Source organism: Alligator sinensis, unplaced genomic scaffold, assembly GCF_000455745.1.
Source record: "Alligator sinensis unplaced genomic scaffold, ASM45574v1 scaffold173_2, whole genome shotgun sequence".
In the NCBI taxonomy this organism is placed as follows: domain Eukaryota; kingdom Metazoa; phylum Chordata; order Crocodylia; family Alligatoridae; genus Alligator; species Alligator sinensis.
In genome coordinates this window covers 498,590-522,472 of record NW_005842720.1, presented here as the reverse complement: position 1 = coordinate 522,472, position 23,883 = coordinate 498,590, and the positions used below count along the sequence as shown (strand labels likewise).

General features: G+C 44.6%; 1 protein-coding gene across 2 annotated transcripts in view; it reads right to left on the bottom strand.

Moving 5' to 3' along the window:
• Window positions 1-1,179: 1,179 nt before the first annotated feature.
• Window positions 1,180-23,883, bottom strand: part of PDE11A (phosphodiesterase 11A) — a 275,983-nt gene continuing 253,279 nt past the window's right edge. The window contains exon 20 of one of the 2 annotated variants that reach the window (XM_025216276.1): window positions 1,180-1,548. In XM_025216276.1, coding sequence (XP_025072061.1) covers window positions 1,486-1,548 — 63 coding nt within the window. In that variant the 3' untranslated portion in view covers window positions 1,180-1,485. Of the gene's footprint in view, window positions 1,549-10,926; window positions 14,120-23,883 lie in introns of those variants that run through there. The other variant, XM_025216277.1, reaches the window with a different exon arrangement.

The following is a 23,883-nucleotide window of genomic DNA, read 5'->3' as shown; positions in this document are numbered from 1 at the left end:
GCTTGACTGTAATAATGCCTTTTATAAACCTTTTTCTCTGGTATCTGTAGGTTAGAGTTTCACTGGAGGGGAAGCGAGGCGCAGTGCACAGGATTTCTGCACATGCCATAAAACACTTCAAGTGCGTTCCACTTGCTTGAAGGTACTGGTGCTTAAAAACAGGTTAACAGACTTAATATTTTTAAAATTTAACTTGCCACACAATTAACCACTAATCGCTTCTGGTAGTTTGGGGGTGGGGATAGGAGCTGGGGGGTAGTGTCTGTACCAAAGTGGTCACAAAAATAAGGGCTCACCTTGTGATGAGTTGAAATCTCTTATTTTTTTTAATGAAATGATTTTCGTTTTGCTCTTCTCTAGTTACCATTCCTGAGTTTTTTGACAGCCGAGTTGTGAATGTAGCCAGTAATGAGTATAGGAAGGAGCAGCACTTTCCTATTTGTTAATACAGGCAGTCCTCGACTTACGACAATTCGAGTTATGACGAACCGCAGTTACGACGTTTGTAAATTGACACCTGGGTTTCGAAGTTCCAACATGGGTTTCAACTTTATGACGCTGAGTGCTGGATACAGGTCTGTCGGTGGAAGGGGAGGGGGAAGGAAAGGGCTGTTGGGGGGCAGATCAGGACCCCTGCAGGACTGGGGCTGGAACAGGGGGTGGGGCAAATGCTGCCCAGCTGGGGCTCTGCCAGGCTCTGGGAGTGGGGGCTATGGGTGGTGGGAGAAGCCTCAGCTTTTCCGGCTGCTCCCCTGGCTGCCCCTGCCAGGGCGAGGCAGGCAGTGCTGGGGCTGTGCTGGACGACCATGGGAGAAGCCACAGCTCAAACCGAAGCTAACCCAGCTGATCCCCCAGCTGCTCGTACTGGGGTGAGACAGATAGTGCCGGGGCTGAGCTGGGTGGCCGCAGGAGAATCCACAGCCTGTCCAGTGGCTCCTACCGCTTGTCCAGGAGAGCATAGGGGGGTGGGGGAGGGACGTGTGACCCCCAGATCTGGTATATTTATAATATAAATACGTATAGATAAGTAATATAGCTGCATTGGTTTATTTTATATAATTGATTGAGTACTGTACAAAATTCTGGGTTATTTTGGGTGAAAATAGGGTATCAGGCCTTGGTTCAGGAACCAGTCCCCCATTTATAACATTGTTTCCTATGGGAATATTGGTTCCGAGTTACACTTCGACTTAAGACATGGTTCTCAGAAACCAATTGTGTTGTAAGTCTGAGGACTGCCTTTATGTTATTGTTTTAGAGAACTGGCTGGAGGGCATGGCACTGATTTCATAGACAGATGGAAGGCAGGGTCATTCCAGTGAAATGAATACACAAATTGCAGACCAGATTTGGCATGACCATCAAAATTGCGCTGACAGCCTAACTTCATTTGCCTTTTGAGAAGCGCTGGAGACCTTTTAAGGTCATTTAATTAATGCCATATCTTCTGTTGAGCAGTAAATACAGTGAGGTGTTATAACAGTTTCAGGTCCCTGAAGTGGTAATTCTTTGGCATGTGCTGTAAGTACCAGGTATTGTTCTTTTCATCTGTGCAAGGAAGAAAAGATGATAAATTTTAGCTTTTCAGCTCACAAACGTGATAGAAAAGGTATGACTCCTTAAGAGCCACCTACAAGTGCTGTTGGTTGTTTGCACAGTTTGCTCTTGTAAAATTGCAGAAGAGAGAATGAACATATGTGGTTGCCTGAATTCTGCTCTATCATGGCCCCAAGAATTGCTTCCTAATAAACAGCAGAATTTTGCCAGCTAGGCAGTCATAACAGCCTGCCTAAACTTGTGGTATTTTAAGTATTGAGGCCTTTCCCATATATGGCCCACCTACCAGCCATCTTAAGCCAGGGGCGCTGCCTTCCCAACTTAGTGGAATCATGAAGCTTCTGCACAGATAATCTTTCATTTTTACCCTGCTGCCTGGTTCTGCGGTCTACTGATGGCATGGTTCTTCCAAGGGCAACTCTAGCCACAGTTGCCCCCAACCTTAAAGATGGGTCTAGAGCATTTTGCACGTGAGTAGGGACCTACCAAATTTGGGTGACTGCTCCCCCAGTTTTGTGGTCTGAGCATGGCACCGGTTACCATTTTTGTGGTGGAGCACAACAGGGGGCCCCCAGAAGTCCCACCCCTCCCTTGAGATTGACAGGGAGCTGCCTATCAATCTCTGGGGAGGGTCAGGACTTCTGGGGCCCCTCAACCAATCAGGGGCCTGGGGCTGGGGGGCTGTCTCACTCCACTGCATAAATCTCCCCCATAAGTCCATGCTTCAGAATGGCAGGGCTATGCACTCTTTGCAATTTGGGCATTGCTGCCCCCCTCCTCCCCAACTTGCTGGGCGTTTTTGCACTTTTTTGTGGTCCCCATGCTTTTTCATGGGGAATTTTGTATAGGTATGAAAAAAGACAAACTTAAAAAAATGCAATTTTAAGTTAATTTAGGGCAGTTTCTAGAACACTGTTTTTCAAAGGTGAAGGGAGCCCAAATAGTTTTTTCCCTTACTCGTCTCTATGAAACAGAGAGGAGAATGGGGCAGTTTGTAGTAGTCTAGGTCTAACAGGCCTTATCCCATTTGGAAGCAGAGAAAAAATATAACATTGTATGTATATCTTGACAATAACAGAAAAGATACAAAAAAGGGGAAGAAGCTATATTAGTCCAAAGGCATCTGTTAGTATGACACGGATTGGTAAAAGTTGTGGTTAGTAATCAAAAGGAGAATGGAATTGGAAATTGGTAAAACACCTAGTTGGTTGCCAAATCAATGAAGAAATGGTTATTCAGCCTCTCAAGCAACCCATTTTGGGGTATTTAAAAATATACTTTGGAGTGCATACAAGGGGAACGGAGGGGTAAGCATCATTCCTATGATGCTTTTTCCTACCACTATTACTGTTTCTTCGCAGTGGAAAGCTGTACCCAGGAATCCACCCGAACACAGCTTTGGGCCTCAAGGTTACTGATACTAAAAGGCGTCCTAATCTCAAGTGGGCCAGAGAGAAGGACTCAATGGCATCACATTCCTCATTGGCTTGTAGTGAACAATAATTGGGAGGTGAGTTCCATCTGTTAACACTGCCCTGCTTGTGTCCTTTTCCTTCCTTTTCTTATCCTAATCCCTTTTGCCTTCTGTTTAACAGGAGTCTGATTTAGCTAGCCAGGATAATATCTTTTGCAGTGTTGGTGTAAGCTTATGGCTAGTGAGACAGTGAAAACGAGTGGTCTGAAGAATTCAGTGGTGGTAAAGTGCTTCAGGGTCTTAGAGTGGCTGATAAGGTGCTATGTTTTGCGCATGTTATTTTCCCCATGGTGATTTTGCAAGTGAGAGTCAGTACCGGAGGCAAAAATTGTATTTTCTGTCTTTTCTGTTCGAATGTGCGTCTTTAAAGAAATGAGATGAGACTTTTAACTGCAGTAGCTCCAGATCACCTCAGCTCATTTCTCTCTTCACCAAAAGGGATGGTTAATACCATCTAAAATTGTGTTACCTCTAAAGCTCTACTTCTGAAGGGGGGAAAGGATAATATTAAAATAAAAGCCCATATTTCAGAGGGCTTAACTCCTTTTCCTTTGTCTTGAATAAAAGGTTTAAAAGACTTTAAGAGTGATTGTTGTGGTTGGAGTAAAGCCCCCAGAACTTAAAACACTGAACTGTTTAATGTGATAGTAAGTAAGGGTTTTATTTAACATCTTGTACCTTGTTGAGCCTAAGGGCCTTGTTATGCCTTACGCTGTAAGCTGAACAGATGTTAATCAGCTTAGTGTTGTTCATCTTAGTGGAGCAATCACACCTTAAGGCAAAAAACCATCTCTGACTATCCTTCACTTGCACAGCTGTGACTTAGCACTAGAGTTTGGTGAGCAGAGGTAGGACTAGGAGGCTATGTAAAATGTGTTTTTTTTTGCATTGCAAAACATTGCAACATTTTGCACATGTTGCAAAATGTGCAAAATTTTGCAACATTTTGCACTGTTGTAAAATGTGCAACAGTGTCTTCACATTTTGTGTGTTTCTGTTTTAGTCTGTTGTATTTATTGGCATTGGCTGCAATGCTAATAAATACACCCACATGGCTGGGTCCTGCTCTGCTGTGGGCAGGACCCAGCCATGCAGCACCTTGGTGTTCCCACTCACCCACTGAATCCTGGGATGCTGGAGGACTTCAATTTGGGCAGAATAAGGTGTGGCCACTTCCCACAGCTAATGGGACAGTAGCAAAATTAGGCAGATTAGAGATAAGCCTGCCCTGGAGCGGTATAAGTTTTAAGATAAATAACAAGTGACTTAAACCACTTAAAAGGTATTAACGTGCAGCCAATCTAGGGGTTAAGAGCTCCAGAAGCCGCCTAAAATTACTGTGTAACAAGGCCTTGAGACATCACTTCTAGAACACAGCAGCTGTAGGCAGCAGAGCCCAAAGTAAGGCAGGATATTTGTTTTCTGTCAGAAAATCTGATAGTAAGTTCTAAAACTGTAATGGAGCAAGACAGACACATTTTAGCATTCTTCTACAGTCATTCACTTAAAAATGGGTTATTGCACTGTTACAGTGCATGTGAAATGGTAAAGTAGATGTACTGTTTCTCCTGGTTAATGATCTTTAAGAAGTAAGGACCAAGAACTTACTAGTTTAAGTAATCCCAATGCATGCAAACACTGTACTTCCACTGTGTGACAGGAGCATGCTCCCAGGCATGGTCTCGATATCAGCCCGCCTTGCTCTCCTGCCATCCCTTGTTGATAAGTCAGGTAAGTTGGTAATTAGGCAGGAGGCTGCCCTTCGAGTGCCCAGCTGTAACACGGTAGCACATACATGCTCTGACTTTCCCTATACGTGTCCCATGCCTTGCACATGTCACACTGTGTGATGATCCTCCAGCTCAAGTCTGGGTCAGACTGGGCACACAGTTGTGTCTCACACACTGCCCCATACAGGGTCACACATCTACCACCCCCCTTTCATCGGGGCCTCTTGCACTACACTGGCTCTCACGCGGTGTCTGTTACACTGCCCTATCCAGGGCCACGCTCATTCTGCCCTGCTCCACATGAGTAACCCCAGAAGGCCATCAGACTTTGCTCACTTTGGCCAGCCCTGGCGCAGCCGTTTGGACCTTTCCCATGGTCCTCATCTGAGCAGGACTGGACGATTCTTTAACTCTGTCCCCTCACTGGACCACTCTGACCCTCTCTTGGGCTACAACTCCACCCCTATGCTGGGGCCCAGGGTCTTCTACCCCTACAGGTTCAGGTGCTTCTTTAAGTGTGCCTGACTTCCACTCCACCCTCTTATCAGGGCCCAGGGTCTTACACCCCTTGGGCTCAGGTGCTCCTTTCTGAGTGTGCCTGGCCCACCTCCAGGGTGTAAACCCCATTGGGCACAGGTGCTTTTATTAAGTGTGCCTGGCCCACTCTAAGCCTCCTGATAATCCACCCGAAGGTGGGGGCTGGGGTTTAGGCGCCCCAACCTGCCTTCCACTGGGGAGGTTCTCAGTCTTGGCATTTTAGTGGGGCTGCCCTGCCACGGGTAGTCCCCCCAGGACTCCCTATCCCAGCAGGGTCCAGTTTCAGGTCATGTTCAGAACCATGAGGCCTCCTCCTTCCCCATAGCCTCACCCTTACCTCTGAGACGTTCCTGGAGCAGTATCTCAGCAGGGTGGTGTTTCTCCCATGCTGGCTGGTAGCAAACTGCTACCTCCAGCCCTGAGAGCTGGGCATTAAATGGCTGCCTTAATCAGGCACCAACCGTTAAAGTGACAGAGCACTGAAGCTGCACCATCACACACTAATAACCAGGGATCCAGGTTTTCCATTTCGCATGGAAAAACAGAGTAAACCATGGAAAAACAGAGTAAACCATGGATTTTCATTTTACAAGAGAAACCCACAGATTTTGCCGTTTTGCAATGAGCTCCCTGTAGAGTGGCAGAGTTCCAGCCTGCAGGGAGCTGGGAGGAAGCAGGAGAAAGGCGGAAAGACAAGGGGCGCCACGTGCATAGACATGCACATGGCCCCAGGCAGTTTGTAGAGCAGCTTCAGCAGGTAAGTGGGGAGCGGGAGAGGGGGATTGAGGACCCTGTAGGGAGGGAGCTGGGCAGGGCTGGGGCTGCTACCCAGCCAGGTGGGGCTTGGGGACCAGGGCCGCAATGTGCAGCTGCAGGGCCTCAGTGGGGAGCAGGAGGGGGCCACAGGCGGCTTGTCCAGGGGAGGGGGAGGGCTGGTTCCCCGTTGCTATGTGCACTTCTGGGGGGCAGGGGAGATCTGCGCCCCCCAGATCTGTACCCAGGGCAGGTGCAGGCAGTCTCTTAATGGGTTCTTAGATGAGCATTGGAGGAACACCAGCCCACCAACTCTTGACGCTGACTTGGTGCAGAGTCACTTGAATAGACTGGATGTATTCAAGTCAGCAGGCCTGGATGAGCTGCATCCGAGAGTACTGAAGGAATTTGGCCAGTGTCATAGCAGAACCAGTGGCACAGTTGTTTGAGTGCTCGGGTCAGGTCTCGGAGGACTGGAAAAGGGGCAACATGGTCCCTGTTTTTAAGAAGGGGGGGAAGGAGGATCTGAGTAATTATAGGCCAGTCAGTCTCACCTCCATCCTTAGAAAGGTCTTTGAAAAGATTAAGAAGGATCATATTTGTGGGAGTTCAGTGGGAAAAATAATGCAGCAGGGAAACCAGCATGGGTTCGTAGCAGGTAGATCATGCCTGACCAATCTGGTTTTGTTTTATTACAAGGTCAGGAAATGCTTAGACACAGGAGTAGAGGTGAATGTCATTTTCTTGGACTTTAGGATGAGATACTGTATTGAAGGCCTTGCTATTCTCATAAATAAATTAAGAGACTGTGAGGTAGATGTTTACACAGTCCAGTGGATGGCAAATTGGCTTTGCGGTCGCACCCAGAGAGTGGTAGTAGACAGGTCGGTATCGACTTGGAAAGGTGTGGGTAGTGAGGTCCTGCAGAATTCGGTCTTTGGACCCGTACTCTTCAATATCTTCATCAGTGACTTGGATGTGGGTGTGAAGCGTACTCCTTCCAAGTTTGCGGACGATACTAAATTGTGGGGTGAAGTGCACACTCCGGAGGGTAGGGAACGATTGCAGGCAGACCTGGACACGTTAGAAAAGTGGACACTACACAATAGGTTGTAGTTCAGCAAGGACAAGTGCAGAGTGCTGCACCTAGGGTGCAAAAATATCCAGCACACCTACTGGCTGGGAAGTGACCCTCTCAGCAGCGCAGAAGCGGAAAGGGGTCTCCGAGTCATAGTGGACTCCAAGATGAACATGAGTCGTCAGTGTGACAAAATCCTCAGCAATGCTAACCGCGCTTTATCATGCATCAGGAGATGCATGACAAATAGATCCAAAGAGGTGATACTTCCCCTCCATGCGGCATTGGTCAGACCACAGTTGGAGTACTGCATCCAGTTTTGGGCACTGTACTTAAGGCTGTTGATAGACTTGAGAGAGTCCAGAGGAGGGCCACTCATATGGTTAGGGGCTTACAGGACTATGAGGAGACACTGAGGGACCTGGACCTCTTCAGCCTCCGCAAGAGAAGGCTGAGAGGTAATCTTGGGGCCGCCTACCAATTCATTAGGGGGACGCAGCAAGGGATCGGAGATGCTCTGTTCACCAGGGCACCTCTTGGGGTAACAAGGAACAATGGTCACAAACAGACAGAGAGCAGATTTAGGCTAGACATCAGGAAAAACTTCTTTATGGTAAAGGTGGCCAAAATTTGGATTAGGATTCCAAGGGAGGTGGTGCTCTCCCCTACCTTGGGGGTTTTTAAGAGAAGGCTGGATAGCATCTGGCTGGGGTCATCTGACCCCAGCACACTTTCCTGCTTATGCTCCAAAAAGAAAAAATGCAGCACTCCATCAATGTTGTCTTTATTTCCCCATTACTCTTTCTGTGTGATGCAATAATCAATAGCTAAGGCCTTGATAATTAGGTAATCCCCAGTAGAAACAAAGTTAAACTACAGAAACCATTAAAGTGGTTTATTAATTTTTTTAATGAGATGAATCAAACAAAGTTCTCCATTTCAAAAACATGCCTTTAAAAAAATGTTGAACCATCACTGTTTGACAGATTAAAGCAAAACAATGAGGAAAATGGTTTTAAAATGCACAAAGGAAACTGATGTGGTAAGACAAATTCCAGTCCTAAATTATGCATTTTATAGTATGTAGCTCCATTTATGATAGAAATTTTTTTTTTTTGTCTGACTGTGTATGTGTGTAATACCAGACACATACACAAACACAGACACTGATAGTTTACAACAGTATTTCTTACACGGTTAAAGGATGCAATGTCCAACATGCTAATAAATTAAAATAAGTATGAAAGCTTCATACCTTTTTTTTTTTTTTTTTTTTTTTTTTACTTATTTTGGGCTAACAATACACAGCATTTTTTCTTTTACTGTTATATTCAATAACATATCATCACTGATAACCTCTGAATTCTCTTTATTTCAGCTGATTTACAAGTGCTTTGTTAGAACCCATTCACATAATTTAAACATGTACAGGAAATCCCCAGATTCCTTGAGAGAGGCAAATACCACTTTCTCACTTGACATTTTCCTGTCATTTTGGACATTGGAAGTTCCTTCTGTTAATCTGGTATAGACTGAAAGATGTTTTATGTAATCATGAAGTCTTAAAGCTAGTCTTTAATAAATACACAAAATATCTCAGTATACTGAGGAATTCCTTAAGGGACAGCTAAAATCTATTGACTGAAACATGTCTTATTTTTAGCATGAATTATTGAACTGTCTGTATCTCAGTAATTAGCTTTTTATCAGGCACCGCTGGCTGCAGTTTTTAGAAATACTTTGTGAATACTGGCATTGGCTTTGTTGATAATTGGAGGCATGTTCATAAAACTGTACTGCACAGGAAGTAGGAAAGGTTAAGAAGGTCACCAGGCCAGAAAATGCAGCCACTCTACCAGTGACACAATGTAATGAATACCTGAGCTACAATGAAATATACTCATCCTATTATTTGTCATTTGTTTTCTTCATGGGTACAAAGTCTATTAATCCCCCATTCAAATTGTATAACTAATCATCAGCAGTGGCCAAGATCCTGCAAGGTACTTTGGGTTAGATACATAAACACACTTAAGCACTTAAGTCCAACAGTTAGGTACCACTGAAATCAACCCTGTACACAGCTGCTGTTTAACCTGAAAGGCACGGATGTGTCTACTTTAGCGCACAAATCTGCCTAAGTTTTGGCACTGCTAAATTGCTTAGAGCCCAACTTTGCATCTAAGCCCTGACAGGATAGTTAAATGAGGTATTCTCCCCAGTCTGGATAAGCTATTTTAGAGCAAATCTATGGACTGGGTCTCACAGCTGGAAAATACTTTTCAACCAGGTGAATCATACTTTAGCTACTAGCCCAGGGGTTAGAGATTCACCTGGGCAGTGGGAGATGTTTTCCTGTTTCATGTTTCCTTTCTCTGTCTGATATAGAGTAGGACCTTGAACCCAGACGTTCCTATTTTGCTATTTGGTATTCTGGAAAGAGTCCTGTTCAGTCTCTTCTGTTGAACATGTCCCCCTGCTTTTAATAATTAAATAGTAGGACCAGGGAGGGAGAAAAAAAAGATTGACTGTAGTGTGATGATTAGGGTACTTGTGTGGTACAGTCAGGTTCAAATCTGTGCTCCAAATGACTGTCTAATTAGTTACACTCTGTAGAGCAACTTCAAGAAAGACTAGGTAAGGTTCATCCCAGAACACCCAATAAGCCAGTGATTGGGTAATTTTTGGGACGTGAGAGCTAGGTTCAAGATCCTGTTGCAAAGTAGGCAGAGTGGGGTTTTGAAAACAGGTCTCCCACCTCCTACGTGAAGCTCTAGCTAGCAGGAGATATGCAAAGGATTTTTTCCCCCTTCCTCATGAGAGAGGGCTGACCTAGCTTGCATGCCTAACTACTGCAGAGGACTCATTGCTGAGAATCCTGAGTGGAGTTAAGTGCTTGAACTGCCTTTTGAGGAACTGAATTTAGGCCTTGTCCCTCTCCTGAGTATTTCTACTGGCAAAGTTTTATATAGTTTCCTCATCAGCCTGCTGGTTTCTGTGGATTCTGTTCTTAGGGACCTTGCTCCCCTCCTCTTCCCTCACTTACACAGGTATCCTGGGTACCCAAGTTACAGCTGAGGATTGCTGTAGTTGTTCAGACCTCTAAGGGGTAAGCATTGCAGTGCCTAAGTCCTTCTGCAGAGCTGGCCCTAAGCAACTCCTTGGAGGCGTGGCTGTGAGAAACAGCATGGTTTCATTTCGACTTCCATTTTGCCGTTTTGAAAGGACTGTTTCATTTCGCTGTTTCGAAGCACTGTTCCATTTCATTTTGTCAAAATTGTTTCGCTGTTTCAATGTTTCACCCATAGGCTATAATGGGGAATCATGAAACTGCCTATAACTTTGTCATTCTTGCCTGATTCAGATGAAAATTGCAGGGATGGTAGCCCCTTCTGAGGGCATGGAGCCTGCCAAGTTTCAGGGAGATAGGTGTAGGGGTTTCTGGGAAACTGAACCTCAAAATGTTCAAAGCAAAACTTGTATCACTTGCTGGCAATGGCAGCCTGCTGTTATCCTGCATCATCCGCGGGCCCGTGCCCCCCTGGAAGAGCTGGGGGAAATATCAGGGGGCTGGGGAATCCAACCGGGAAATGGGGAAATGTTTAGGGACCTGAACATCTTCCCAGCTCCCAGTTTGCTTCCCCCCAGCTCCCGGTTCGATTTCCCAGCCTTTTGTTTCATTTCGATTTTGCTGTTTCGAGCTCGAAACAGCTTCGAAATGAAACACCCTTTGAAATTTCGCACATCCCATGAAATACCCCAATGGACTTTATGAGATCTACATACTTAGTGCCTTGTAATATTGGGCCACAAATATAGACAAATGTTAGTTATCACTTTAGGCAAAAATTCCACGGAAGGCAAGGAACGGACGAATGACTGAAGATCCTCCTATTTACCAGACTGAATACTGAGCTGTGCATTGGGCATCTCCAGCAGAGTAGCTCTGCTGTGTGGTTAACAGTGTAGTCTGTCTAGTACAGACCCTCTCATGTGAAAAATCCTGTCTTTCCCACTCGTGCAGCAGAACCAATGTGATTTCTGTGCCAGGTAATCTCTGCCTGTTCAAAGGGCAGAGTAATGAGCAGAGCAGAATTTGAGCTTAGACTGTGTTTTACAGTGACTTCATTACAGTCTTTACTGGAATAGGTTTACAAAATGGCTCAAAGTTCTGGAAAAATACTTCATTCCCTCAAGAAAAGCTGCTTTTGCACCAAAACAATGAACAGTTGCCAAAATCTGTATAAATGAATCTGACAAACAGGGACAAAGGTGTACCCGCTACCATCCTAATTGTGAGAAACAATATGACACATTATTTCTGTACAGAATGTTCCCTTGCTTCAAAAACACGAATACTTTAATGGTAAGAAATGTATGTACGTGTGCTTCCCTAAGGAAACACACTGAAGCCTTTTTAAATTGAAGTTTAAAAAAACAGTGGAGGCCAAATTCTATTTTCAGACACACCAGTACAATCTACTGGTTTCAGCAGAGGTTTTTTGTTTCCTGAGAAGAGAATTGCAGGAGGATCTAAGCATGCGCTCTTTTATTCCCTTTTTTGCAACAGAGGAACAGAATCGTAACATTAGTCAGCAGTTTCTGAATTTTGACCCACAATAGGAAGGATACCACAAGACAGGAGAAATAGATGGAGGCAATTATAAGCAGCCAACTGATTGATGGTTGACATTGTTAGGGCCTCAACTGTATGTCAGGTTGCAGTAATGCTGAATTCCCATCACTGCCAGTGAGTGTTGCTAGGGGCAACAGTGCACTGAAGCCAATAAAAAGGAAAGGAAATAAGAGAACTCAACCTTGGAGGAGCTGTAGGGTATGTGTACTATAAATTATGTTATATTTAGCGATATGCAATATCAAAATTCAGGAAAGCTCTGTGAAGCTGCCAACAGTACTATGTCGATCATGATGTCTGCTTTTCCCATAAAGCATGCATTATATAAATAAGTTTTATACAAGCTTGCAGTAGACTATCCCAGCTCTATATTTATTGTGGAAGGAGAATGGTAATAGAAACAAGTTCAAACAGTGCTTGTATTCATAGATTTCTCCCCTTCCCCATTTCTCTTTGGTAGAAAAGACTACTATGATTCAGTAGCTTAGATTTTGCAGTGGTTCTGGAATCTCCCATGTATGCTGTCTACACAAATTAGTAGCACCACAGAGCTTTTAAATAAGTTCTCATTTGTTTAATTATCAATTACACAGCATTGGTCAGCTTTCTAGAAAGTGCTTAGTATACACAAGCCATAAATGCCTGGATGGGAGACATTGTGTTGGGGACTGAGATCTTTTGCACATCAAGTCATATGGGCTAGATTCTGCCAGTCCAGAGCAATTGTACCAAAGTCAGTGTAGCGTTTCTGGTATATGCAGGTATAACTGAGCTCTGAATCTGGCTTTCATTTCTTATGTGAGTGCCTGTGGGCATTCCTATTTTCTAAATAACTTTCTTCAGGAACTTCAGGAACTAATGGCCAAAAGAGTGGGCCATTAGTATGTTTGTTTTTTTATTTCTTTTTTGAATGGAACAATTTTCTGTGTGTCAAGTCCTAAGTATTTTAATATGGGTCCTCAGGTATTCAGGTGCTCAGAATGGCGTGCACAGCCTCAAATCATAGGTTGCCAGCAATCTCTGCCATAACGGAGAGGTCACATAATATTAGTGAGAACTTGACATTTGGCTTCTTGACCTATGATGTTTGATTAAAGTGTTACAAACAACTCTATCCCATATATGTGCATGTGATTGTTGACTTGCTTTCCAGTAACTGTAACAGGACGTTGACTTAAATTTTAAGCAAGCAGCAGCTGGCAAGAGAAAGAAGAGGCAGTCAGTGTTCAGCATGATGGTACACATTTCTCCACCATTTCTGTTGGGTAACAGTTAAAATATTCATTTCATTTAGAAATTATATCAGAAAGGCATATCCACGGTGCACTCTGCAACACAGCTTCTGTAGCACAAGGCAACAGATTTCCTTTTTATCCTGTTTTTGTTAACGTCCATTAGTACTTTACTTAGGGGACAGTGCAAAGTAACAATATTTTAAAGGAGTGTTTCTAAAAATTTATCATGCAATAGTTTTGCCTTTGCACAAATTCCTACTTGCTGGGTAATTTACAGAACTGTTATTCTTAATTTCTTAGGAGAGCTGGGACAGTTGATATTTTTCAAGATAATAAAGTTTGTTTTTAAAGGTAGCAAAGAGAGGCAATTCTAAAGGTCCTGATCAATCAACAAGGAACTTTGTTGTAAAAAAATACTTCTGTAGAATATAAAGCAGGCTTTTCAGAACATTCAAGCATAAAAGAGGAGGAAAGAGTAAGAGAGAAACTTCACAATTGCAGGCATTATTGGTTCATAATGAACACCAGAGAGATGCAAAACAACAAGGTAATTACACACTATTCTCTTCTCCTCCAGTTCCTTGCATATGAATTGACCAATGCGCATTCCCTTTCTGTTCTGTATTATTAATTTTATGAAGCTGTAAGTTCTTGTATCTCAGTCCATAGTCAGCTTTGTGTGATTTTTACAGCCGCAGCTGAAAGGTAGTGGAGCTGAATGAATGCTTCTTGTACTATAGCTTCCCTGTGACTTGATATCAACATAACCCTAATCAACATAGGCCTTCTTTCCGGGCCCACTGAATGTCCAGGCAAAAGCAACCACTGTCATCAAGATAACATCCAGTCAATTAAGTATGTCTGTGAAAGTTTTAAGTTTTTTTCCAATTGATGGAACTAAGCTAAAGAAAGCCTTTCAGACAGCTCTCAGCACCACAATGGCTGGCATTTGCAGGCTTAATTTATGTCTTCAAGAGACACAGTAAAGCTGGAAGAGGAGGAAGAGGAGGCTGCTGCTTGAGAGAGAAGTCTTTTTTGGTGCAGTTCCTCCCATTTACTTCTGTTTGTTGCCACTGAATCCAGCATGGGCTTCAGCTTCATGTTCAGCTTTACTAGAGACTGAGGGAAGATACAAAACAGAAAGAGAAAAACAAACAAATACTGTATGTCTTATCATTTGACTCAAAGTATAGAAAGCCATAGGCTAGAAGCCTTCTGGCTGTATTGTGAGCCTTAACTGTTCAAAAATCTGGACTTGAGGCCCCAAATTCATGCAATTAGCTTAAAAAACATTACATTTTAAAATGTCTATTCTGGGTTCTGCTTGTTTGATGTTCTTGAGTGTTTAGGTTATATACAGGTCTCATTTTCATATTTTTTACCACTGTCACAAGGATTAGAAAAGGAGGGCATATATATCTAACTGTGTGAGATAGTGTCTGCTCCATAAACATGCCATGCTGCTCTGCACATGTTGTCTTCTGTACTGAAAGGAGTGTAGCCATCTGACTACACTACTTTGGGTAGGTTAATTAGCACTGTTGGGTGACAACATCAGCCACTGTGCTCCTATATAAACTGCCCCACCTATAGTGTCATTACATTTCTTCCACTTTAGGGATAGGGATAGATATTCAAAAAGTCCAAGCCTGAATTGATAAAATTTTTGCAGGTTAGTCTAACCTGGTTAGGCTAAATCAGTTTTCTAACCAGACAGACATCCCAGAAATGCAGGCACATGCCTGCAGTGGCTCACGTTAGAAGTCAGGGGTGCTAGAGCAGCCTCCCTGTCCCTTGCACATAGCTGAGCTGAGGGGGGCGTGGCCAGGCCCTGGCCGCTCTGATTAGGGAGGGGTTTCCCCACCAGGAACCTAGCAGACAGTTACTAACACGGTGTTTATTATCCTTAACTCGGTGTTTATCAGCTCATTAAGAAAACAACAGAGGGACGTGTTGATTCTGCCTTTGACCCATGTGCAGCGGCTGGGAGGTACCCAGTATGTGGTCTGCTAGCTAATGCTGAGGGATAGGGAAATGCCAGCTTACAGAGAGCGGGGAGGGGAGGAGCAGAAGCCAGGCAGACGTCTGCTGAGCTCGGCAGAGACTGCCGAGCTCTGGCTAAGGAGCAGAGGCGAAGGGCCATCCCTGCTGTGGAGCAGAGAGCCTGCCCAGCCCAGTGAGCATGCTGAGATGCTGGGGGAGTCTGATTTAATTTAAGCCAGCAAGGGGTCTGGGACAGACATTGCATAAATTGGTTTGAGCCAAATCAGTTAAGTCTGATACTACACTCAAACAGGTACATCTCAAACCGGTTTCAGCCATTCTCAAACTGGTTTATGTGCCTGAACATCTGTTACAGATTTAAACCAGTTTCTGATCACTTAAGCCGGTTTATGTGTAATGTCTGTCCCTAGCCCACAAGACAACCCATAATAAGACAATGTGTGTGTTTTAGGGTACTGTGGTGTCTTAACAGTGCAGCATAGAATTTCACCCTAACATTTTTTGTTTAAAATTAGAGATGAGAGTCTGACATGATCCATTCTCTCTACATTTTGGGTTTTAAATAAAACACTAAAAATCACAGGAATCTCAGTAAAACCATGCAAGTTGGCAACACTGGTGGCCCCCTGGGTATTTTTGAAGTTTTGTGCAGAGTACTTGGAGAGCTCATTCAAAGATGTCTGTTTCACAGGTGGAGCGTGCTTCTTGGGTAGAAGCAGTTTTTACATTGGTGAGGTGGAAGTCACAAGATGTACAAGGTTTGAGTTCAGGACTGTAACATATCCTGTTCTGTTCCCCTTCAAGACAGGGAGCTTCAGTTTCAGTTTAAGGCTAAGTAAAGAGGTTCAAAAAGCCTGAGGCAGAATTGGTTCAATCTTCACACGTTTTTCTAAGTTGCATAGCTTGAACTGATAACCAACTGAACTGACATTTACTGTTGGGTGACCAAGGTAGGTGGAAGCCTGCACTGACCCAGGCCAAGAGCCTGGGGGTGCTCATGTGCATGATCCCTCATGGCCAGCTGCCTAAGGCTGCTAAACCCCACCTAGTGCCAGCCCAGGCCTGATTGGCTGCTGGACACATGCCACTCTCCTCCCCTCAGCTGTCAGCCCCAGGGAGGGGAGAGCCAGCAGAAAATCTGGCCCTTGCCCCCACCTCTAAGAGGGGGATGGGGAGGGGAATGCACCACCCAGCCCTGGCCCCCTATCTGGGGTCTGCTTGGTGCAGGAAAAGCTGCCACCTGGGGGCTTTTCACCTCCCTGCAGCCTGGCTAGCAGGGCTCCCTGGGAAGAGGGCAGGGGTGAGCCGATCTTAACCTGTTTCACCAGGCTGCAGGGTTACAAAAAGCCCCCAGTGGGGGCTTTCACTACCTGGTGCTGGGGAGACACTGGCTGGGGGGGCTGGTGCTGGACTGGTGTGTTCCTCTCCCTGCCCCCGCCTCTCACGGGGGGAGGGAGGGGTTATACCAGCCTGGTGAGCCAGGCTGCAGGGGAGTGAAAAGCCCTCAGTGGGTCTTCACCCCCATCAGGCAGCCCAGCTGGGGGGGGCCAGTGTCTGGCTGGACTGTTGCATTCACTCCTCTACTCTGCCTCTCAAAGGTGGGGGCTGAAAGGGGGCAGAGCTAAGCTGATCACAGCCTGGCAAGCTGGGCTTCAGGGGAGTGAAAGGCCCCCAGTGGGAGCTTCTCCCCACTCACCCACACCAGGTAGACCCTGGCTGGGGGGTCTGGGGCCAGGCCAGTGCATTCCCCCTCTACTATACCACCTGTCTTGGATATGGGGGGCAGGGAGGGGGTGGAGCTGAGCCAATGCCAGCCCAGCAAGCTTGGCTGCAGGGGAGTGAAAAGCCCCCAGTGCGGGGCTTCCTCCTGTGCTGGGCAGACCCCACTTGGGAAGGCCAGGCCACTGCAGTTGACCTCCATCCTGTTCCACCCCACATCACAGGCTCGGGGGTGGGGCTGAGCTGATGCCAGCCTTGCTTACATGACTGCTGCAGTGATGAAAAGCGCCCCCTGCTGGGGCTTTCCTTTCCCTTGTCCTGTACAGACAGGGGGATAGGCAGGTCTGGGGGTCTGTTCCCATGCCCCCCACCCCGTCCTACTGGGCTGACAGGTGTTGTCAGGGAGTAGAGGCTTTAGCTCTGTGATAGCTGGGGGAGGGGTCAGCTCTGCTCTGCTGGAACAGTTAGCACAGCCCAGGACTGCAAAGCATTCTGGGATACTGGGAGACTGTGAGTTAACTTGAATTGGAAAGGGATCTAGGATAAAAGTTCCATAAACCGGTTTGACTTAAATCAATTCAGTCTGATACTATATCCAACCAGGTTTATCTTCACCTGGTTTGGGCCATTTTGAAAGCAGCTTATGTGCACTGAACTTCTGTTCTGTTACAGGCTTAAACCAGTTTCAGATCACTTAAACCGGTTTACGTGTAACCCATGTTCCTAGCCTAAATGACTAAGCAAAACGTGACTGTAACTTGCTGTTGCCATCTGCATATACCAGCAAAAGCTGGTGCTTTATTTTTATTGCTTCTCAGTTCAGTTTGGCCATTAATACTGTACTTATATAATTTATGGGAGCTTAAAACGTGCAAAACAACCCTGAATGAAGAATAGAAATTGTTTCATTTTCTAGTCTCACTGAATCCACTAGCTTCTTATAGGGCTTGAACCAGATAGCTGAAGTCACCTACAATCTCCTTGTTGATTTCTGTGAATTTGATCAGAATATTTTTTTTTATTTTAGAACTATGTATATGTGTATGGTTGAAGTCACCATTTTCTTCTTGGCTATGATGCAGCACATGTAGTATGAAACTTTATAACCGCAGCAAGCATATATCAAGAAAATGACATGCTTGCTAACCTTGAAACAAGTGCATGGAGCCCTGAGTTGGTCAGAGTATGTGCTAGATTTCAATTACCGAGAGAATCCTTCATATTTCTCTTTCTGCAGGCTTTTTTGTTAACAATTAGGGGACTCTATTAGCTGGTCAGCTATGGAACATCAAGTGCATGTTTTTGGTTTGAAGAAGGGAGAACAAAGCAGCAAACACAACAAACAATGGGAAATAATTTGTATACCTTCAGGAAGATGTAAGGAAGTGGGGAAGTGTAAATTGTTTGCAGGTGAATCTCTTGATGATTTGGTTTAACTAGCAAGGTTAACAGAGGTCGGCTTTAATGGCCCCAGGAGCCCAGAGGACTCTAAAGAATAGTATTTTTATGACTAGTCTGCAAATGATGGGATTTTGGTAGCTACTGAAGTCAGTCTTGGTAGATTTTTAATTGAGTTATTATATGATAATTAAGGGTTAATGGCCTGATTTTAAGATGTGCTGAAAACCTGCAACTTCAGTTAACTTTAATAAGAAATGCAAAAGCTCAGCAGTTTTCAAAATGGGGCCATAAGTAGCTAATTGATTTGTGTGGAGTGGATCTGCTGCAAAATGCTTCCAACTTGGCATTAAAATGGAAGAAAGCAAGGTTTAGGCACCGTTGTCTTGTAGTCTAGTGGATGGATTAGAGATGGAGCTTAAGATCTTTTGGCTAGTGTCAGGTACACTGTTATTGAGCAGAGGCATTTCATTCCTTTGTAATACTATGTTAGGACTTAACAGCTTGCTCAACTGTACAACATTCTTACTGGCAACTTCCTCATCATAAACCTTCCTGTATTTTTAGCTTTTTTATTTCAGAGTGTTACATGTGTCTGCAACCCTGCGTGATCCAGCCCACTCTAAATGCCTGCAACAGCAAACTGCTCAGTGTGGGGAGACAATTCCTCCCTCCCCCTCCTAATTCAGATACAGCCAAGGAGACATCCAAGCTCAAATAGCAGCAAAGCAGTAATCCTGTCATAGCAATGGCAATGTCTGGACAGATTTTTTGTCAAGAGATGGGGTTAGAGCTATCAGTTATAGCTTCCATTTCCAATATATTTAAGTAAAAGGCCACAAATATTTTAAGAAAATACTTTGCAAAAAATAAGTAAGTAAGTAAATAAATCACCATTTTTCAGTAGCTCTAAGCAGGACTGATCTTACCAACCCCAGGACCTGGAAGCACACATTGTTCATGTTGTAGATGAGTATACTGACAATATCTTCCTACTGTAACTTAAAGGAGGTATAGGATAAGGGCACACATGATCATATCTCCCAGTGGTTCTTCAGTTCCAGGCAGTTCTCCTCCTCTGGTACTTCAGCAGCCGCCCATTCACATGGCATGGCACGACTGTGATCATTGGTATTTTCACCTGCATTTCCAAGAAACTGAGTGACAGCTCTGGAAACAGTCTGCTGTTGTGCTATTCCTCTTGCTCCAGGCAGACTAACCTTTCTAAGATAAGACATCTATAATCCCTGCTTCCACCTGTGTCCAGTATGAGTAATAAAGGGGTCCTAGAACTGAGAGAGGTCTATTTTGTGCTTTCTGTAGCATGATCCATTCCCACATGCATCTCAGTATCATTAGCTGTTGCCTACTATACTCGATGCAGGGCTGGTGTTTATAGATTCATAGATGTTATGGGTTGGAAGGGACCTCACAAGATCATTGAGTCCAGCCCCCTGCACTTGGACAGGAAAGACTGCTGGGGTCAGATGACCCCAGCAAGGTGCACATCAAGACTTTTTTAAAGATTTCCAGGGTAGGTGATTGTACCACCTCTGGGGGAAGTCTGTTCCAGACTCTAGGCACTTGAATTGTAAAGAAGTTTCTCCTTATGTCCAATCTGAAGCAATCTTCAGGCAGTTTGTGGCCATTGGTTCTTGTCTTCCCCTGGAGTGCCTTGGTGAATAGATGTTCCCCCAGGCAGTAATGTACACCCCTTATAGACTTATAGGCTGCAACCAAGTCCCCTCTAAGTCTTCTCTTCTCCAGGCTGAACAGTCCCATGTCTTTCAGCCTCTCCTCATATCACCTGCTCTCTGGACGTCTAATCACATGTGTGGCCCTCCTTTGGACCCTCTCAAGCTTTTCCACATCCTTCCTGAAGTGTGCCACCCAGAACTGGACGCATTGCTCCAGCTACAAGCCCATTAACACCGAGCAGAATGGGAGGATGACTTTCTTAGCCTTACTCAAGATGCATCGGTAGATGCATGCCAGTGTTTTGTTTGCTCTGTCAGCTATGGAATTGCATTGGTGGCTCATATTCATTCTGTGGTCTATCATGACCCCCAGATTTCTTTCAGTCGCGGTGCTGGCAAGTGTAGCACTGCCAGGCCCATAAGTGTATTGCAGATTATTTTTCCCCAGATGGAGCACTTCACATTTCTCTATGTTAAACATCATCAGGTTTTGATCCGCCCACCTTATGAGCCTGTCCAAGTCAGCCTGTATCCTCAGTCTGTCCTCAAGTATGACCACACTCTCTCATAATTTGGTGTTGTCCACAAACTTTGCCAGAATGTCAAATCCAAATAATTGATGAACATGTTGAAAAGCACTGGTCCAAGTACTGAACCCTGAGAGATGCCACTGGTCACCTTCCGCCATGTTGACTCAGTTCCGTCTATTCATATTCCTTGGATCTTACCTCGGAGCCAGTTACCTAGCCACAAGACCATAAAATAGTTGAGGTCGTATTTTCCCAGTTTTACCATGAGGACATCATGGGAGACTAAGTCAAAAACCTTTTTGAAATCCAAGTATATGACATTAGCCTCATTTCCCTTATCCAGATGGCAAGTTACCTAATTGTACAAGGAAATGAGGTTAGTCGGGCATGACCAGCCTGCAGCAAAGCCATTTGGCTGTCCTTCGGAATACTGCCTTCAGTTAGCCTATCAATAATGGATTCTTTGATAATTTTTTCCAGAATTTTCCCAGGGATTGAGGTCAAACTGATTTCCCTGTAATTCCCTGGGTCCTCCTTTCCTTGAAAATAGGCACCACATTAGCTCTCTTCCAGTCTTCTGGGACTTCTCCTGAGCGCCACGAGTCCTCAAATAGCTTTGTCATAGGTTGCGCAATGATGTCGGCTAGTTCTTTCAGCACTCTTGGGTGTAGTTCATCTGGTCTTGCTGACTTGTAGATATCCAGCCTCTCTAGACATTCCCCCACAAGATCTTCGCCAACTCCAGAAGGATGATCACCTCCACCTTGATCATCTTGTATCCTGTCAAGCAGGCTAACACCCTTGGACTGGTGGAATACTGACGCAAGTATTCATTTAGGAGTACGGTTTGCTCTTGAGTGTCAGTTATCAGCTGTCCTTTTTCGTTCAGCAGGGGCCTTATGTTTCCCTTATTTTTTCTCCAACTTCCTGTGTATCTAAAGAACTTTTTATGGTCCTTGGTTCTGGTTGCCAATTTGAATTCAGTTTCTGCCTTTGTTTTTCTAATCTGCTCCCTACAGGTGTGGGCTATTGCTGTGTTACTCCTCCATGGTAATAGTTCCTGACTTCCATTCCTTATAAGCTTCTCTTTTCAATATCAGGAGGTCCATGACTTCCCTATTGCGCCAAGGGGGTCTCCCAGCCCTTTTGCTGCCTTTCTTTTGAAAAGGAATGAACTTCCTTTGTACTCCAAGGGTCACATCCTTGAGGAACAACCACTCTTCTTGGACTCCCTCCCCTATCAAACCATGGTCCTGAAGGGCCTCGCCAACCAATCTCCAACCAATCAACTCCAGTTGCACAAATTGATGAATGAGGAGTTGTTGGTATTGCATGTGGCCAAGACATTTTGCTACCATTTTGCTGTGTAGTAACTCTGGATACATAAGCATATGCTAAGCTGGATCTAAAGGACTGAGTTCTTCTGGCTTATGTATGGTCCATTAGAAGCTTTGCCACTGACCAGTATTTGGTTTTACGATACATCTCCCCTCTGTATATATTTCCCATGAAATAAGTGTTGTAGTACTTACCCAGATACACAGGCAACTTTTGCAGCCTGTGCTAGGCTCCATGCTACCGCAGCTAGACTGCTTCTGGTACCCTGAGCTTGTCAAGTGACTGCAGTATAAACATTCCCTAGTGCACTTACAGTGGACCTGGGCATCAGAGCTATTTTTGTATTTCAAGTTAATCAGCATATCTTATGAGCTGTAAACACCTTTTAATTCCCAACACTGATATATAGGGTCTTGTAAATTTGTATTTAAGCATATTTTAAAGTGTCTGGTAACTTGTGTGTTTACCAATTAAATAATAAGGATGAGGATACTTAATGTTCTCTTTAAGCTTACCTAAAGAACATTAACGTGGCCTAAAGTAAATTAAAAGGGGTATTTCAGGAAGAATAAAACAGGTCTTTGATTTTCAGTTTTACTATAGCACAGACAATTGATTTTGTTGAGTAGTGGTAAATTATGTAGTGCAATTTTAAGAAACTTTAGCTTGTTACACATTAGTCAAGCTACCTTTTAGGTTAGAAACATTCTACAGTGCAGACTTCGCACATGAAATATAGAATGTTTGAATGAAGACATTCATTTGATGTTTTAAATCACTACTACTATTCAGTGTACCCTAGATTTGGGACTGCTTCATTCCTTTATCTAGTCTTTCAATTAAATCTACTTCTAAACTTCCTATGGAAATTGGCTTTTACTTCATTTTTGTCCAGCTACCACAGCATTTCACTATGACTTTTTTGATAAAAAATACACATATTGGATTTTTTCAGCCTGAGATGTAATTAAAAACTCATTTGATTACTGTATTTCTGGCTCTCTCTTAGTTATTAAGTTCCTCTAATCAATTTTCTTTTATGAAGCTTCTGGGAAATTATCTCAAAAGCAACACATTTCTCTCCCCCACTGGCAGGTTCCTGAAAATGTACTGAATTGCATTCAGAGCACCTGTCCATATTCCGAATTAATCCACCAGTTTATTTCGAAAGCCATTTATTTGGCTCTGGTCCAGGCAGACTGTATCTTTGGCTGTTTCCTGTACTACGTACTTCATGTTTTATTGCATGAAAATCCCTTAATGCCCTGTTCTTTCATACAACCTGTCTTTTTCCATTTACTCCTAAGTGGAACTACCATACTGCTGAGCCATCTCATCTGGTACCCAGACTTGCAAAGCCAAATTCTTATTTACTTCAGAGAGCAGAGGATGGGTCCCCAACAGCTGTTTGATCCTGAATGGTTCAGAAAAATGAAAAAAATCCCAGTAATACACCTGTTAGTGTGCACTTCTTCATATTATAAGAATGTATTTTCTCTAGCCCTAGCAGGTAACCATCTTATTTTCTGAAGCCTGAGCACAATCCTGTATTGACGAAGGTCTTCTACCTCTCCCTTCTGGATACTTTTGATCCTGAAACTGTTAGCAGTCCTACAAGTGCTGAGGGAGTTCGGTGCACAGGTGGTATTCTCTTCCATCCTACCAGTGAACGGACGCGGAAGATGGCATGAGAACTGCATCCGAGAGACCAACTGGTGGTTTCGGCAGTGGTGTCTCGAGGCAGGCTTCGGCTTCCTGGACAACGACCCGCACATCACGACGAGGGACATGCTCAGCTGGAATGGGCTTCACCTGTCCCCCAAAGGTAAGCGTGTGTTTTCTTCTAGGTTGGCGGATCTCCTCCGGCAGGCTTTAAACTAGGCTCGTCGGGGGGAGGGGAAGATGAGGGCGGGGGAAGCTGTGGACCACCAAACCCACAAGGACAGCCCAGCCTGAAGAAAGAGAGCATTGGGAACCTGAAAGCCATAGGGAGGCCAGCACTACGACACAGGTAAGAAACAAAGGGCCCCTTGGGACTCGGAGCAGGGGGCCAGCAAAGGCACCAGTTGCAGGGCTCAAGTGTCTATATACTAATGCTAGGAGCATGGGGAAAAAGCACGATGAACTAGCGCCCCTGCTTGCACTAAACACCTATGACTTAGTGGGGCTAACGGAAACCTGGTGGGATTCATCCCAC